Source organism: Cebus imitator, unplaced genomic scaffold, assembly GCF_001604975.1.
Source record: "Cebus imitator isolate Cc_AM_T3 unplaced genomic scaffold, Cebus_imitator-1.0 Scaffold539, whole genome shotgun sequence".
NCBI lineage: Eukaryota > Metazoa > Chordata > Mammalia > Primates > Cebidae > Cebus > Cebus imitator.
Window position 1 is genome coordinate 998,760 of NW_016107854.1, and position 18,338 is coordinate 1,017,097.

The following is an 18,338-nucleotide window of genomic DNA, read 5'->3' on the forward strand; positions in this document are numbered from 1 at the left end:
TTTGAGACAGAATCTCACTCTGTTGCCTAGGGTAGAGTGCTAGAGTACAATGGCACGGTCTCAGCTCACTGCAGCCTCCACCTCCTGAGTTCACCTCCACTGCACCTCCACCACCTCTCTTGCCTCAGCCTCTTGAGTAGGTGGGATTACAGGCACCTGCCACCATCCCCAGCTAATTTTTGTATTTTTTTAGTAGAGACGGGTTTCACCATGTTGGAAACACTGGTCTCAAACTCCAGTCCTCAGGTGATCCACCCACTTCAGCCTCCCAAAGTGCTGGGATTACAGGCATGAGCCACTGAGCCCGGCTGCAATTTTTCAGAGGTAAAGAAACACTCTGATTTTTTGAATTGCCAGAGTTTTAGTGCTGACTCCTAATTATCCGAGGACTGGCATTTATCATTTTCAGGTTGCTGTCATTTCATTGAGGCTCTTTATTTTTGTATTCCTATTTTCCTTTGACAATTTGACTGTGGTGTATGTTGCGTACAGTTCATTGACCGTTTCTGGGTGCTTTCAGAGGGCCAACCTTTGCACAGGTTCCTTAGTTGTAGATAGTTTACAGCATTGGCTTTCACAGATGTTGTGTGATTAATCGATGGCATTCAAATTCAAAACTGTTTTTGCCTTTTGGGATAAGGAGAGATACTGTTTTTTGAACTGAGTGGTGATATATGTGCACATTTGCTTTGTGAGAATTCATTGATCCGTATACTAATAATATGTATTTTTCTGTATATATGTTAGGCTGTAATTTTTTTAAGTTTTTAAAAATTGATCTATTGTTCTGTTAGAAATTAGGATAATGATTACCTGTGGGAAGAAGGAAGAGGAAATCATTAAGGTGGAAAGAGGTATAGGAGAAATGTCTCTGGGGTATCAGCATAGTTCTCTTCTCAACCACAGTTATTGATTTGTGATCATTTGTAGAACTGTATATTCAGTTTTTATACTTTTCTGTGTGGGTCATGGTAAAAATGTTTTTAAAAACATGAAATAAGAAAAACATATTTGGACTCCTGTTGGAATGAGGATTCAAAACATATGTATATCCTAAGCAAGAGTCTACTGTATTTACATTTCTTTATATTAGTTTTGCTTTAAAATGGTATTTTGGTTTTGCTCTTCATTTCAGGGTGCAGTCAATTTCACTGGGGCAAGGACAAGGACCTATTGCTGAAAAAATGATCAAGGATGCAATGAAATCAGGAAACTGGGTATTTTTGCAAAACTGCCATCTTGCTGTTTCTTGGATGTTGGCAATGGAAGAGCTCATTAAAACCTTCACAGATCCAGGTGTGTTGAGCACATAGCACTTGCATAATAATAACATTTTCATGTAACCTTTTCCTGTTTAATTCGTTCCTTATAGTAATTCATTATCGTAGGCACTGTATTAAGAGGAGAAATTTGAGGGACCTAAATTTGAGTTTTAGCTAATTCACACAACCAGGATTTGGAAAAAGGCCTTCAGACATCCAGTTGAAACTAGGATCCACTGGATCATTTCTGTTTCTTATTGCCTTCTATGAGAGGTCATTTGAATTTGAAATATATTACTTATAGTCATAATAAAAAGAAACAGAAAAAATATACTTAGGACAAACAAATTAAATCCTTCCCTATAAAATGTGAAATGTAAAGGAACAGAGTTCAAATTACCACCAATTCCCTTAGAGTAGTGTTTTACTGTCTTTTATCCTCTGTAAGCCACATGACAACTAACCTTTACGTGTGTCTCAGAGCCACACCCACCCCATGGACGTGCCCAGCATTACTCACAGTTGCTAGCACTAGCTGGTATCTCACCACTTTCTTGCCCACTCAAGGAAGTATAACGGACTGCAAAGAGAGAAGTGGAATTAGAATCTATTAATTTTAAAATATTAGTATAAAAATAACCAAAACCTCGGAACTATTTTATTGGTAAGAAATTGTGTGGGTCTCATTCTACCACTCTACTGGGAAGCCCTGGGGGAGAACCACCAGACAAGCATATCCAGAGAGAGCCCGTTCTCTGAGGCCTTCCTTTGTGCCCTGACTACAGAAAGCTTTCTGGAAAGGTGAGAGCTATGCAGATGATCTTGCAAATCACTTTACTTAGTGCTACTTATTAAGGTGAAGAGCTGCTCCTTTACAAAGTCCCCAGTCTGCACTGGTCACTGAGCCAACTCAGGGGTTAGCAACCTTTCCTAAAGACCCTTCACTTCCTGGCCCCCTGCCCTCACTGACAAGCCTTCTGCAGGCTGCTTCCAACAAAAGTAAGGACTCATTTTTATCCACCATTCAGAATCTCCACTATTTCCACTCTTTCACAGTCAGATAAGAGATGGTCTGCTTCCTGTTGGGCCTGTGGCTTATTTCTATTTAAATAATTAAAGAGAAATGACAGGAGGTCTTCAGTACTGGTCAGGGTTCCCTGATGATTAGGAATATAATTTAAAAAAAAAATGCTAGAGAGGCATCAAAAAAGCAATTTGCTATGATGGTACTATATGAGCCTCCAGAATATGGAGATGCCTTTCAGCTTCACTATAACTATAACAAGAGCATTTGCCTGTTCTTCAAGGAGACTGGCTGGGCTAATGAAGCCAGCTGAAGTTTTTTGTATATTTTAAGTGATTACTAAACTTAAGTGGATAGAAAAATCCTTTTCTGGCCCTTGCTATAATCATTTATAACCTAACCATTTAAGTTCTGATGTTTAACTTGAACCAGCATGAAATAAAATACATTCAGGTAGTAAGCTGAAAATACAAAAGCAAGAAAAAGAAAAAGAAAAAAAAACAAATAAAACCTGAAGACTTAAAATCCTATCAGCTCTGTAGAGTTCTGCCCCACCACTTCCTGACTGTGCCTGTCATATCTTTTTTCTGGGTCTGTTTCCCCAGCTATAAAATGACTATATGATGTCATCACGAAAAGTCCTGTACTAAGATGATTTCTAAGATTCTCTTCTAGTCCAGCCCTAAAATTCTATGATGTCTATGAAAGTTAAGAAGCTTGGTGCTTTTGCAATTATAAGAACAAAAGTATGGAAAAAATGCTTCTCCAAACCTGGCCTTCTTCTTCCTTTGGTTTTTTTTTGTTACTCAAATCATTGGCCCTAAGACTTTAGTTGTTGTTTGACTTCTTTGCCTAATAGTTATTACTATGCAAGCGGTGTTAGTGTTGCTCTAGAATTTGATAGAACTAACTTTTAATTTGGGCCATTTAATGTGGCTTATGAATTTAGGTTACCAAACCAAAAAGCATGAAATCAGCTTTGATTTGCAGTCATTCATTCCATAAATAATTAAGGACCTACTGTGTACCATATACTTTTCTAGGATATGCTGCTGAAGAAAACAGCCATAGGTATTTGTCTTCATAGAGTTTCCATTCTAGTTGGGGCAAGACGGGCGATGAATAAACCATATGTTAAATAAGTAACGTATATGGCATGGTAGAACATGGTTGTGCTTTGGGAAAAATAAAAGGGAGAGTAAGGTAAGGAGGATCAGAAAGATTGAGATGGGATGTGAGTAGGTACCAGGAAGAGAGCAATTTTAAATGGTTTAGTCTGAGTAGACCTCTTTGGGAAGGTGATATTTGACCAAGACATGAAGAAAGTAAGGGAGTCTGAGTGAACAGCCAGTGCAAAGACCCTAGAGAGGGAGCCAGCCTAGTATGCTTGAGAAACAGCATAATACGTACTTAAAAACCAATGCCAAGGAAGTTGTCCTTGGATGATTCCTGTGTCTTCCTGTGATGGAAGCAATGAGTTTTCCAACTTTACTTTGGCCTTTTGAACCTACAGTGGAGCTCATTCTTTCTTGGGTCCTCTGTCCATAGCTCGGAAAGTAAGTGCATTGACTTAACGTGCTAATGCCATGCATGGCATATCTCCATATCCTTGCTCCCTTGTTTACTTTGCAAATTCTCTACTGAGGGGAGAAATCTCTTCTCAGTAGGGCTTTTTGGCCATTTTCATGCAACTTGTTAAACTGAACGGTCGAAAAATCCTCGTGAGAATAAATACCTGGGCAATAACTACCGTCTTTTTCAAATGAAAATGTTTCCCATTTCAAAGATAAGGCCCTTAATAGTTCAGTAAGTACTCAAAATTAATATGTCTCTAATTTATTTACCCAAATGTGCCTGCCTCTAAACTGCCAACCCTTCCTACCATGAAGTTTCTAAAACAACACATCTTACTCCCATTTTAAAACAGTTTACAATACACTTGAAAGAGATTAACTAGGTCTTTAAACAAAGCTTATAGCATTTTTTCCTTCTCTAGGATAATTATTTCTTAAAGAAAAGTGCACTACCAACTAAACATTTTTCTTTTTTGTTGTTTTATCTTTCTTCTAAACAGATAGTGCTATCAAGGACACTTTTCGACTTTTTTTAAGCTCCATGCCTAGTAATACATTTCCTGTTACAGTTCTTCAAAATTCTGTTAAGGTAATGTATGCGTATGGTTGGAACAATGTGAAATGGTTGGTTTCAGAATATACACCTAGTGCCTCCAAGGAGACCAGAGCCTGCGCGGAAGCATATGGAGGTCTGTGTGGCCAGGGTGGGGAGATGAGATCAGTAACCTTTCACCTATAGCAAGTAGGGAAACGATTTCCCAACCCAGCCTTGCATATTCTAGTCCTGTTGGTCATTCAATTCTTCCAGCTCTCACCCTCACAAGAAATGTTAAGGGTACAGAGTGATAAGAAAGGAACTCCTTCCAGAGTTAAGGGAATGTTTCAGCATCTGAGAGACAGGAGGCCTACAATCCATACTAGTGTGGCTGCTGGATTTTAATGCTGGAAGTTTATGATCTGTGGCAAGCCTCTGCATATGAGGAATAAGAGGTGCTTCTTCCCTCCCTGCCCCATATCATAGGACATCAGAGGACAAACTATGGGACAGTGCCCTATGTCGGGATGATGCAGAATTCAATAAGGAAACCTTAAGCATGCTTTCTGGCCTAGGTTTAGAAAAAATGGACACCAAATGGAAGTGTCTGAGGTTCTTGTCATGTGGTTCAACCACTGTTGGTGTGAGAACCCTGCCATTCCCTATTCTTCCTGTACTGTGCCTGAGCAAGATTCAAAGCAGGTTTGAACATGCCAGGAATGGTCCCCACCTCTTCGTGAACATCAGCTATCTACATCCTCTCAATGGCTTCAGTCTATGTGTGTTATTCAGAAATAATGCAAATCTATACAATCACTCTCTGTGCCATGTATATTCTATCTAAATCCAGGTGACCAATGAGCCTCCAAAAGGCTTACGTGCAAATATCAGACGAGCATTTACTGAAATGACACCTTCGTTTTTTGAAGAAAATATACTTGGAAAAAAATGGAGACAAATAATATTTGGCATTTGTTTCTTCCATGCAATTATTCAGGTACACTCAACTCTGCTTTTTAATAGCAACAAAGAAGTGTATTATGAAATAAATAGTAAGAATTAAGTGAAAGCATGTAAATGTCATTGCCAAATGCTGAAGGTCACATTCTGTATCTGAACTCAAGTTGTTTTAATTCAACCTTCAATCTCTATACTCCCCTTGCCTCAGTATTTCACAGCTTCAGCTCTCACCTCTCATCTGATCTGCCTACAGAATACCATCACTTGGATGAGTGCAGCAGGTTCAATTCAATTCAACAAGCTCAAAATAGATTTCCTCAGTTCTGCCTCCTGCCCCAAATCTGCTTCCCCTCCAAACTCTACTAAAATCAGTGGTCCCATTCTCTCAATCACCTACAATCAGAACTTCAAGATTTCTTTTATTCTTCCTCTTTATACATACATATTTTCTCAGTCATCAAGTCCTTCTTTGTTTTCTTACAATAGCTTTACTCTCACCTGTTCTTTTGAATGAGCTTATTTCCCTTAGCTGCCTCTTTCTCCAATATGACTGAAGCCCCAAGTTCCCTGAAAAATTACCTTCAGCTCAGAACCACTGTCTCCTTCCCTCTGTTCAAATGTCACTGCTTGGTCTGGTATTCATCCTGTAAACCTGTACTTGAATTCTAACTCTCCAAATACATATTTTAGATGGCATATTTATTATATTAGCTTCCCAGTTTTCAAACATGTGTGGTCTACAGAGAATGAATGAATGAATCAATCAATCAATCAATCAATCAATCAGACTGGGCACAGTGGCTCATGCTTGTAATCCCAACACTTTGGGAGGCCAACGTGGGCAGATCTCATGAGCCTAGGAGTTCAAGAGCAGTCTGGGCAACACAGCAAAACCCCATCTTTACAAATAATTTTTTAAAAACAGCTAGGCATGGTGGCACATGCCTGTAGTCCCAGCTACTCAGGAGGCTGAGGTGGGAGGATTGCTTGAGCCTGGGTGGTCAAGGCTGAATGAGCAGTGTTCATGCCACTGCACTCCAGCCTGGGTGACAGATCAAGACTCTGTCCCAAAAAAAAAAAAGAAAAAGAAAAATTAAAAAGAAAAGATGCCAAGATATAAGATAAATAGGTTAAAAGGTCTTAGGGGAGGACTGACAGGTTGGGATCAGGAGTTCTGGGTGTGAGGCCTTTGTTCTGCTAACAAAAGCAGCTGAGGTGAGGAGGTAATTTAAGCTTTAGGAAAATTTTGAGATAAAGAGCAGGGAACTTGGATCCAATCCTCTGGCACAGTTATCAGTTTCAAATTTAAGAAATTAAGGTAGGATAGGGAGATGACAAGGGAAGTTGGGGGAGGATTTAATGATGGTATGTCATGAAACAAGGAATATGATTCTGTGTGTGGCATAACAAAAAACCATGGACAGACTCCTTAAAACAGTAGGGAATAGCTCTCTCCACCAGATGGATAGATTATATCAGTATTTTTATGACAAAAGACTATAGGTGAATTTTTTTTCCTACTTTGATGAGAAAATGCTTTAAAAAATGTTCTTTTAACAGGTCTATCACATTTCTAGTAATAGCAAATTTTCTTTTAGAAATATGAGGCCAGTATTGAAGGATGAAGTAATTCCTCTCTTTGGTGAAAGCCTAGCTGAAGTTGAGCGACATGATTTTTACTGATTTTGTAAAGTGGGGATGCCCAATTTCAATGGAAACTTCTTTTTAGTTTTCAATATTTTACACAAAATTAATTCTATGAAATTTTATTTCAGACCATTTTCATTTTTCATTCTAGGAAAGAAAGAAGTTTGGCCCCCTTGGTTGGAATATCTGCTATGAATTTAATGACAGTGACAGGGAATGTGCTTTACTGAACCTCAACCTCTATTGTAAAGAAGGAAAAATTCCCTGGGATGCACTAATTTACATTACTGGTGAGTACCTCCTTGCAGCCAAGGCTTCCAGCTATGTTCCACAAAGTTGTTGTTTACACTCACCTGGCCCATGCAAAGATGGGCTGTCCTCCTCCAGTGTTTAATGGTGGTGATGATGACTTTTGATGTTCCCTGTGTGAAGATAGGATTGTGACAAGAACATGTAAGGACATCATGAGAATATTCACACATAGAAAATGGGACAGATGCTTTCTCAAATAGTAGTAGGAAAAATCGTGCTTGCTACATACCAAGCACTATTTTAAGCACTTCCCAAGAATCAGCAGATTTAATCCTCATAACAATCATATAATATGAGGACTATTATTTTCACCGTTACACATGAGAAAACTGAGGCACACCATTTACAAAGTGCTGGGGCCAAGATTTGAACCCAGGCAGTGTAGCCTCCAGAGTCCATGATCTTAAATTCAAAAAAACCTAAATATGAATTAATAGTAGAGACCTGTTAATTCAGATATACCTGTGAAAAAGGAAAAATCTGTCAGAAATTAAATTTTTGGTAAATTTTAACTGTGACTACATAGGGATCCTGTTGCCAAAAATAAAACCAATTTGGACCATGTGGGCTCAAGTAGTAAGAAAAAGGATATTTGTGCTGGGAAGTGGGGGAAGGAGGAGCTCTGAACAGGGACAGGAAGGAAATGGATGATTTTCATTGGCAAGCAAGGGAAATGAAGAACAGCAGAAGGGTATCAGCTAATCTAGAACCTAAAAGGCAAAATGAAACCTTAAAACATGTTTGAGATGGAGGCAGCAAAATAATAGTAAAAACAGATTAGGACTATTCCCCAGAGTGGACCAATGGGGAGAGGCTTGGAATTTGGGAGGCTGCTTTATACTCCTGCCCCAAGCCATCCCAATGGGGCCAAAATTGCTTTGCACAGTGGTCAAAATTGTTCTCTGGTATCCTTTGCTTACCCTGAATTTTCCTGCTTCTTATTTTCCTTTTCCTTCTCCCTCTCCTACAACCCTCAATGTTTCAGGTTACCTCAGTCTCTACTGCCATGAAAGTAATTGTGGAGGTAAAAAGTAATTTGCCAGACCAATCTATAGATTTAATGCGATCCCTATGTAACAGAAGATTGTCACACCCAGAGCAGCTGGCATGTTGCAGAAATTGATAAGCTGATTATGAAAACGTGAAGAAACTCAAATGGCAAAAACAATCTTGAAAAAAATGAAGTCAAAAGAGTTATGTTTCCCAATTTCAAAACTTACTACAAAGTTATAACAAGTCATTGTGGCACTGGCATAAGAATAGACATAGATTTTGACTTGGCAGTGGTGGTGATAGCTCTATCACGTTTCTTGTTTCTGGCATGAAGGGAGCAGAGCCCTTATCAGGTCAATTTATTTTTATGTGGCACCTATCCACTGTTCCCTCCAGGCCAGCACCTAGTCTTGGTCAGAAGAGTCTCAGAACTGTCAAACAATTGTGCTGAAGAAAACAAGAAACCTCAGCAACAAATATCCCAAGTATTTCTGTAAATAAGACTGATTTTATGGGAAAATTTAAAAAGGTATTCCAGTTTTTAAAAATTTAGGTCTTCAATCTGTGTTGAAAATTCTGTTTTTGGATCTAGTTTGAGGCACTAAGAAGGATAAGACATCAATTTGCAATGAGCTTCTGTCAAGGCAACATCAATTCTGCTAAAATTGAAGCAGAAATATTGTCAAATTTATGGTGAATCTTATGTGGAAGAATGGTGAAATATTGATACTTTACAAAAAGTTTATAGGGACAATGTCCAAATAAATCAGTAGCAGTTTATAAATGGATAACTTTTTTTTTTTTTTTTGAGATGGAGTTTCACTCTTGTTACCCAGGCTGGAGTGCAATGGCGCGATCTCGGCTCACCGCAACCCCCGCCTCCTGGGTTCAGGCAATTCTCCTGCCTCAGCCTCCTGAGTAGCTGGGATTACAGGCATGCACCACCATGCCAGCTAATTTTTTGTATTTTTAGTAGAGACAGGGTTTCACCATTTTGACCAGGATGGTCTCGATCTCTTGACCTCGTGATCCACCCACCTCGGCCTCCCAAAGTGCTGGGATTACAGGCATGAGCCACCGCGCCCAGCTGATAACTAGTTTTAAGAAGGGCCAAGACAGTGTTGAAGATGAAGCCCACAGCAGCAGGCCATCCACATTAATTTGCAAAGAAAAAATTAATCTTGTTCACGCCCTCACTGAACAGCACCTGCAATTACCAGTAGAAACAACAGCCAACACCGTAGACATCTCAATAGATTCATTTGACACAATTTTGACTAAAATTAAAGTTGAGCAAACTTTCCACTCAGTAGGAGCCAAAACTCTTAAAACCAGATCAGAGGCAGACAAGAGCAAAGCTCTCAATGGAAATTTAAACAAGTGCAGTCAAGATCCTGCAGCATTTCTTTGAAGAATTGTAATAGAAGATGGAACATGAGTTTACCAGTACAATCCTAAAAACAATGCACAATCAAAGCAATGGCTACCAAGGAATGAAATTGGTCTAGTCAAAGCAAAAGCAAACTAGTCAAGAACAAAGCTCATGGCAACAGTTTTTTGGAATGCTCAAGGCATTTTGCTTCTTGACTTTCTGGAGGGCCAAAGAATGATAACATCTGCTTATTATGAGAGTGTTTTGAAAAAGTTAGTCAAAGATTTAACAGAAAAATGCCTAAGAATACTTCACCAAAGAGTCCTTCTCTACTCCAACAATGCTATTCAGGGCTCTCATCAAACTAGAACACTTTCACAAGAGTTTTTATGGGAAATTATTAGGTATTCACCTTACAGACCTAATTTGGCTCCCTCTAACTTCTGTGTTTCCTAATATTAAAATTTTGTTAAAGAACACCCATTTTTCTTTGGTTAATGCAAAAAAAAAAAAAAAAAGACTGTATGACATGGTTAAACCCCCAGGACCATCAGTTCTTTAGGGATGGACTGAATGGCTGGTATCATTGCTTACCAAAATGTCTTGAATTGATTGAGCTTGTGTTGAGAAATAACATTTATATTTAAAAAAAAAAAAGTATAATAAACTTACAAATCAATGGAATAGAATTGAGAATATCCGAAAATGACCCTTATATTTATGACTGCTGATTTTCAACAAAGGTGCCAAGACAATTCAATGGGGTAAGGATAGCCTTTTTAATACATGATGCTGAGGCAATTGGGTGTCCTTCTACAAAAGGATAAATTTGGACCCTTATCTTATACCATACACAAAAATTAATACAAAATGGGTGACAGACCTACAATTAATAGATAAAGGTAAATCTCTTAGAAGAAAGCTTTGGAGTAAATTGTGACTTGGGGTTAGTTATTCACTTCCAAGACATGACACAAAAAAGAAAATACATTGGACTTCATCAACATCTAAAACTTCTACATGCCTACACACACCATCAAGTAAGTGAAAAGGCAAGACACGGACTGAGAGAAAATATTTGCAAATCATACATCTGATAAGGGACTTGTATCCAAAGTATAAAAAGACCTCTTACAACTCAATAATAATAAGAAATATAACTCAATATTAAAATGGTTGAAGATTTGATTTGAATAGACATTTCACCAAAGAAGATGCACAAATGCCCAGTAAGCACATGAGAAGACACTCAATTTGTCATGAGGGAAATGAAAGTTAAATCTCTAATGAAATGCCACTTCACACCTACTAGGATGACTATAATTTTAAAAAAGACAATAACAAATACTGGTGAACATATGGAAAAATTGGAATCCTCATATGCTCCTGGTGGCAATGTAAGATTGTGCTGCTGCTTTGAAAAAAAAATTTAAATAGAGTTGCCATACGACTTAGCAATTCTACTCATAAATAAGTACTTAGGAAAAATTAAAACATATGTTCTCACAAAAACTTGTGCACAAATGTTCATAATAGCATTGTTCATAATGTCCAAAAATGTCCATTAACTGGTGAATGGCTAAGTAAAATATGGCATATCCATAAATAGAATATTTCACCATAAAAAGGAATAAAGTACTGATACATACAACAACATAAATAAACCTCAAAAACATTATGCTAAGTAAAAGAAGTCAGACACAAAAGACCACAAGTACAATTCTATCTATATGAAATTTCCAGACCAGTCAAGTCTATAGGGATGGAAAGTAGCTCAGGGGTTGCAGAGGACAAGGAGTAGACATGGGGAGTGACAGCAAATGGGGACAATGTTTCTTTTGGGGGAGAAATGGAAATGTTCTAAAATTAGATTGTAATGATGGCTGGACAGCTCTATAAATTTACAAAAAAATAATAAATTATATATATGTAATTATATATAAGAATAGATATATATTCAGTATATATTCTTTTACATATATATGTTTTATTTGAATTTCATTATGTTTTAAATTATATCTCATTGAAACTGGTTTTTAAAAAAAGATAGGGGTGAAAAAGCAATGCTTTATCCAGGTGGCAATACTTGCTAATGGTGAGTTTTTTAGGCATTTGTTTATGGATTAATTCAGAAAATACTGATTAGTACTATTACGATAGATGCTGGATATCAAAGATGACATAGTCTCTGCCTACCAAAAGCTGATGGAGATAATGAATCATTCATAGTAGCCAATATATGGAAACAACCCAAATGCCCATCAACATATAAATGGGTAAAAAAAGTATGGTAATTACATACAATGGAATACTATTTATCCTTGAAAAAGAAAGAAATCCTACCATTTGTGACAGCATGGATGGCCCTGATAGGCATTATGCTATATGCTAAGTGAAATAAGCTAGTCACAGAAAAGACGAATACTGCCTGATTCCTCTTATATGAAGCATCTGTAATCATCAAAAGTCTAGAAGTGGACAAGAGAATGGTGGCTATCACAGGATAGAGGGAGGAGGAAAATGGGAGTTGTTGTTCCATTAGTATAAAATTATAGTTACACAAGATGAGTAAGTGATGGAGATCTGTTGTACAATATAGCATTTACAGTTAATCATAAGGTATTTTGTACTTTACAATTTGTCAAGAGGGTAGATTTCATGTTAAGTATTCTAACCACAATAAACAGTGGAGGGCATGAAGAAATTGTTGGAGGTGATGGATATGTTTGCCATATGGATTGTGGAGATAGCAACATAAGTATATACATATGTCAAAACTCACCACATTGTATACATTTATTATGTGCAGTTTTTTGAATAGCAATTATACCTCAATAAAGATGTGGGGTTAGGGGAGGCCAACAGTGTGTGGGACATGGCACTACTAGAGAAACAGTTAGTAGCTCCGAAAGAGGAAGTGTGTATGGAGGACAGTTGTGTCTTCAACAACACTAAAAATGTAAGCTGCAGGCAAATCTTGAAAGACCTACGTGTCTTGCTAATAAATTTTCCTCTAACTTAGAAACACTGGTTAGCAATTATGGTCTTTTAGACTAGGAGAGGTGCAACAATTCACAAAGCTATAATAAAAGCAAAATGAGGGATTGAACATGGAAGTATATCAATACCAGTGGAGAAACTAGACAGGAGAAAATAAACAGAGAAATATTTAGGAGGCTTTAAATACTGGAAGGTATTTGGGATTGGAGGAGGACCTTCAGATTTTGTAGTATAGGTTACAGCAATACATACATCCAGGAGTGGTATTGGAGGTGGATCTGAGCTCAAAGTTGGCAAAAACAAAGTCAAACCTCAGGCCTCTCCAGGTTTTATTGAACCATCCCTGACCCAGCCCACAGGAAAAGAAAGAGAAGGGGAAAGCCCCTGTATTGGGATCCACAGGAACCATGATGCTGCAGCCAGACCAGGCAGTGGCATGGATGGTTAATGCCACACACAGACACCCGTACACGTGCATGCACGTAACCATGGTCCCTCTTCTGAGAAAACCAAAGCCAGAAGACTCCTTTTTGAAAGTGAGCTGTGAGTCATCTAGCCTGAGTCAAAAATGACAGAGTTTCTTGTTTACTCAGTTTGACCCAAGAAAAAGGATAAAGTCAAATCTGGATGGAGAAGCACAAAATCTGTTGATTTGTAAGAAAAACATTTCTGTGCTGCTTGTCAAAATGCAGATACTTTAGTTGGAAACTTATTTTAGAATAACATATGTTAAGACACCCTTCTTTCCCTGACATCATCATGCAATTAGAGACACTAGAGCTTTATGTTCCAGTGCCAAGGACCCAAGAGGAACTTCAAGTTAGGCCCATATTAGATGGACCCATGACAGAGATTTAACCCAATTTTGTGTTCCAATGTTTCCCAGAGGGTCACTGAAGAATAATCCCAGGAAGGTACAGAACATCTCCTTTTTACCTCATGGAATTGCTAATGCAAGGATTCAGCAGCTTAACCATCAGCCCTGGTACCTACTGCACCTCCCTTCACCCTTAGTGGCTTATCCAGCAAGACTGACAAGAGGTGCTCCAACAGGAGAGGGAAGACAGGCATCCCTACAGGATGTGCACGTAAGGACATTGCAGTCTTGGAAGAAATAGATTATTGTGATTCCAAAGACTGAAATAACTTTCTCCCAACCAATCATCTCAGCTTGAAAGAGAAAGAAAAAATAATTTTTTCTTCCTGACATGATGGAAGAAATAGAGATGAGAATGGATCAACAGTTGGAGGATTCATAAGTTGACAATGTTGGTATCACAGGTGAAATACTTCCAGGAACACGACAGTGGTGAATGGTGAATTGTAGCAATGGACCTGGAATATTAAAGAAATTATATCAGCAACAGATTCCAGTGTGCTTCCTTGCTGCACATAATTTTGGGATGACAATGGAGTACATGGAAAGTAGCTTCTCTTTGGAAAGAGAGATGGGATACCAACCAGTTATAATTCCCTATAATTACTATAAAGTGAGTTGTCCCTTTCATTTTGAATCTTTCTTTCCTTTTACCTTTGATAGCAATAATTTATAAGGAATGTATAGAGCTTGAATGCCTTGCTACAAATACTAGATTCCATTTTACTCATTGGCTCCAAAAGAAGCACTGTTTGATGGAAAGTGTGTATGTTTTAGAATACTGCAATCAATGATAAGATTTAAAATCAATATTTCAAAGCAAAAGAACAAAAGAAAAAAGAAATAGGTAAGAGCTCAGTGGCTTTAGTTTCTGAAAACTAAAACAGCAAAATAATGAGGGTAGCGTACATATAGTAGATTTTTTTCTACTTTTCAAAAATTGACTTTTATTATCTTTGATGGGGTGGTGGAAGGAAATTCTGATGTGTGCGTTCCATTTTCAGTACCAAATAAATGTATATATAAACATTAAAATTTAAAAATTAGGTATGCCTATCAATTTTTTAAAAAACAGTAATAATTTCAAAATACAAATTCCTTTTCAGGTGAAATTACTTATGGTGGTAGAGTCACAGACACCTGGGATCAAAGATGCCTTCGTACTATCTTGAAAAGATTTTTTTCTCCTGAGACATTAGAAGAAGATTATAAATACTCTGAATCAGGTGAATGACTTTTCAATATTACAGAAAAGGCCTTTCCCAAGAAGTCGTTGAGAGCATCTCTCAGTTTTCCATCCAATGGCTGTCTGTGTCTGGTCTCCACAACCCTGTTCTGGCCACACCCTATCCCCTTGCTTGATCACCTTCAGAGTGAGTTTGATAGTAGGATCACAGAGATACATAGTTTGTGGTAACTACTTTCAGTTATTTGATTTTAAAATTTATTGCATTGTGTCTAAATGTGTTTTCAATGTTATATTCTAGTATATTTTGAATATAATCAAATAAAACATCCAGACATGGTGGCACGTGTCTATGGTCCCAGATACTCAGGAGGCTGAAGGTGGGAGAATCACTTGAACTCAGGAATTCATTTCCAGCCTGGGCAACATTACAAGACCCAGTCTCTAAATAATAATAAATATTATTATTATATAAAAGTTTTTTTAAAAAATAAATAAAACAAAATGTCTATTACAGTAAGTTGAGTAAAAACCAGATCTGTGAGTCGGTGATAGCTCATTATGAGACAGACAGCAAAGAGATTGTCCTGAGTGTTGATCCCCTTGGAAGGAGCAACTTGATTAGTACAAGTTCATAAAAGCTCCTGCCATTGAGCATCAGTCAGAGCTGATAAGCTACAACTGTAGGCCAGGCATGGTGGCTCATGCTTGTAATCCCAGCATTTTGGGAGGCCAAGGCGGGTGGATCACCTGAGGTTAGCAGTGTGAGACCAGCCTGGCCAAGATGGTAAAACCCCGTCTCTTCTAAAAATACAAAAATTAGCCGGCGTAGTGGCCCGTAATCCCAGCTACTCGGGAGGCTGAGGCAGGAGAATCGCTTGAACCTGGGAGACAGAGGTTGCAGTGAGCCAAGATCATGGAATTGCATTGCACTCCAGCTGGGCAACGAGCAAAACTCTGTCTCAAAAAAATAAATAAATAAAGATTCAACTGTTTTTCCTGCAATCACTATAGATAGTTGAATAACCCTAGATTTCAATGTTTGGCAAATGTAGCTTTTGGTTTGGGGAATTGGAGAGGGCTGTTGTTTATCAAACAAATATGAAAGCAATCTCTAACACAAGCATAAATTTAAGCCCTTGATGTGTTACACCTTTCAGCATAAATGTGGAGACCTTCATGAGATACCCCTTTCAGCAGAATATCCCTGGATTCTCAGCATCTTTAAATGCTCTGGAGAAGGCATCTGAAAAGTTAGGACAGTAATCAGATTCTCAAGGCCTGAAGAAAAGGTAGCAAAACTAGACACAGCAATGAAAACTTAGGAAAAACAATCCCCCTTTCTACATGAGGCAGCTGATTGCAAACACCATCTGCACCGTGCAAAGAAGAATCAAACTCGGCAGTACAAAACCAGCCTATTTGAGACATATTTGTCTTCTGTGTTTTTAATAACAGGCATCTATTTTGCACCCATTGCTGACAGCCTGCAAGAGTTTAAGGACTACATTGAAAATCTGCCTTTGATCGATGACCCAGAAATTTTTGGAATGCATGAAAATGCCAATCTAGTCTTCCAGGTATGTGGTCTTTCCTCTTAAAATACATATTTATGTTGTGTATATAAACTCAAAACATCAATAAACACGCCTGCTCACTCTGGAAATTATGATCTTCCTAAATAAACAAAATAATTGTTTCACCTTGATTTCAACATTTGGTTCCAATTTAGCCTGGTCCCTCTGGATCCTTCACAGAATCCTAAGACCATCATGCATTTTCCCTGTCACTGGCAAAGCCCCTCCATCTCCAGGCCTTCTGCCTAGTCCATCCATAATCTACCTAATCACAGTCCAACAATTACATGAGGATTTCAATAATAATATAACCGTCTTTCTTTGCCCTTCTTCCACCAAGCTGGGCACATTTGTGTCATATTACACAAAGGTTTGTGGATCCATACATGATTCAATTATAAAAGTACAGTAACAAATGTCCAAAGCAGATAAATTAAAACACTGTTTATTAAAAGCACGGTCACAGTACCAGATCATAACCCAGAGCAAACTGGGTTGTTTTACTCCTTTATGTAAGAACTTGTGAGGCTGCACCATTACCTAAGGGCAGTCCAAGCTCTTCAGCGTGCACTCAAGGCTCTCGTGTGACCTAGGCCTGCTTGGGGTCACCAGGCACCAGAACCAGCCCCTGGACTTGGACTGGACCTAAAGAAGCAGTCAGTGAAGAAACCCCAGGGCACCACATTCCTGCCATGGACTGCTGAGACCCTATCACAGGAGTTCCCATGACCCCCACACCTTTGGACTGGCAGGCAGAACTGCCCAAAGAATAAGCAGAGGCACAGTTTGAACCCACACAGAGCCCAGAAGACTTGGCTATGCTGTGCAGCTGTAAGGTAACACGACCACAGACACTCATCCCCCAAGGCTTTCCATGTTACACTGAGTGGCTGTAGCTCCTGCTGTCTGCCAGGCCAGGAAACAGCAGGGCCTGGGCGTGTTCATGCCCCAAGACAGACCCCACCACCATTGCTTTAGGCACTAATCCATGCACCCCTTTTCCTACTGGTCCCTCTCAAGACCACCTGTGAGGCTGCTCCTGCAGGAGAGTGCTCACAGCACAGCCTCCACAGCCCTGCCTGAGTGTTTTATTGGCAACCCAGGAGTAGTTTACCACCCCCATCACAGCCAGTGCTTGACACCTAGAGGCCAAAGGAAAAATCCGCAGTCCTGGTCCCAACTCCCCAGGACACAAGCATACCACCCAGGATATCAAGTTGATATCTGTGGCCTGAGCTCAAGTAGGGGAGAAGCCCCACTGTCAGAACACAAAGAAGAGTATGACACAGATTTGTGTGCCAGCATGAGAGATGGTCACCCCTCCTTTTTCAAGACTGGACCAAGATGGGCATGGCCTAACAGCCACCACTTCTCCCTTATGAAGTTTCATGGCCCACAATGCCTGAGCTGGCTCAGTGATCTGGACACAAATGGCTTGGGACAAGCCTAGCTGGTTGGCCCTGCTATCTGGGCAGAGACTGGATGGAGACCCACCAGGTCAGGGAGCATGAGCTGGGCAGGCCCCACAGCCATCCACTGGGTTGAGACCTAGGCAGTAGATGCCATATTGGTTGTACAACGGCAGTGCCACTACCCTGTCCAGGGAACCTCCACCTTTGAACCACTGCATCACCAAACCACCTGCAGACATACTCCACAACTCACACTAACTTCAGCAAGCACAGGAGACAGGCAGTTACCTAAGGAGTAAAGGGTCATCTAGAGACTTAGTCTTTGGTGCAAACCACCCCGAGGAAAGGAGGAAGCACACTCCATCAAAGCCCCACTTGGGACAAATGAAATAGGGGTGTGATGCCAGCCACTGAAAGGGACACCACCAAGGCCTAGGAATAGACTTAAAGAGGGACCATCTCTCATTTTCCGCCATCCCCTGCCTTCCCATTGGAGCTCTTCCTGTTGGGGCCTGGTAAGTGTGTGTACTGCAATAAGCTGCTTCTCTGTGATTCTCCATTGGACCCACCCCTGCTGAGGGTAACTGTGAGCTGGAAGAGCATGCTT

The 18,338-nt window shown here is 39.3% G+C and overlaps 1 protein-coding gene across 1 annotated transcript in view; it reads left to right on the forward strand.

The window, feature by feature from the left end:
* The window catches only part of DNAH6 (dynein axonemal heavy chain 6), a 303,318-nt gene that overhangs the window by 262,040 nt on the left and 22,940 nt on the right, over positions 1-18,338 (forward strand). Inside the window, exons 65-70 of the mRNA XM_037733599.1 lie at positions 1,136-1,296; positions 4,361-4,449; positions 5,246-5,392; positions 7,154-7,292; positions 14,663-14,782; positions 16,201-16,322. Of these exons, the coding sequence (XP_037589527.1) occupies positions 1,136-1,296; positions 4,361-4,449; positions 5,246-5,392; positions 7,154-7,292; positions 14,663-14,782; positions 16,201-16,322 (778 nt within the window). The remainder of the gene's footprint in view (positions 1-1,135; positions 1,297-4,360; positions 4,450-5,245; positions 5,393-7,153; positions 7,293-14,662; positions 14,783-16,200; positions 16,323-18,338) is intronic.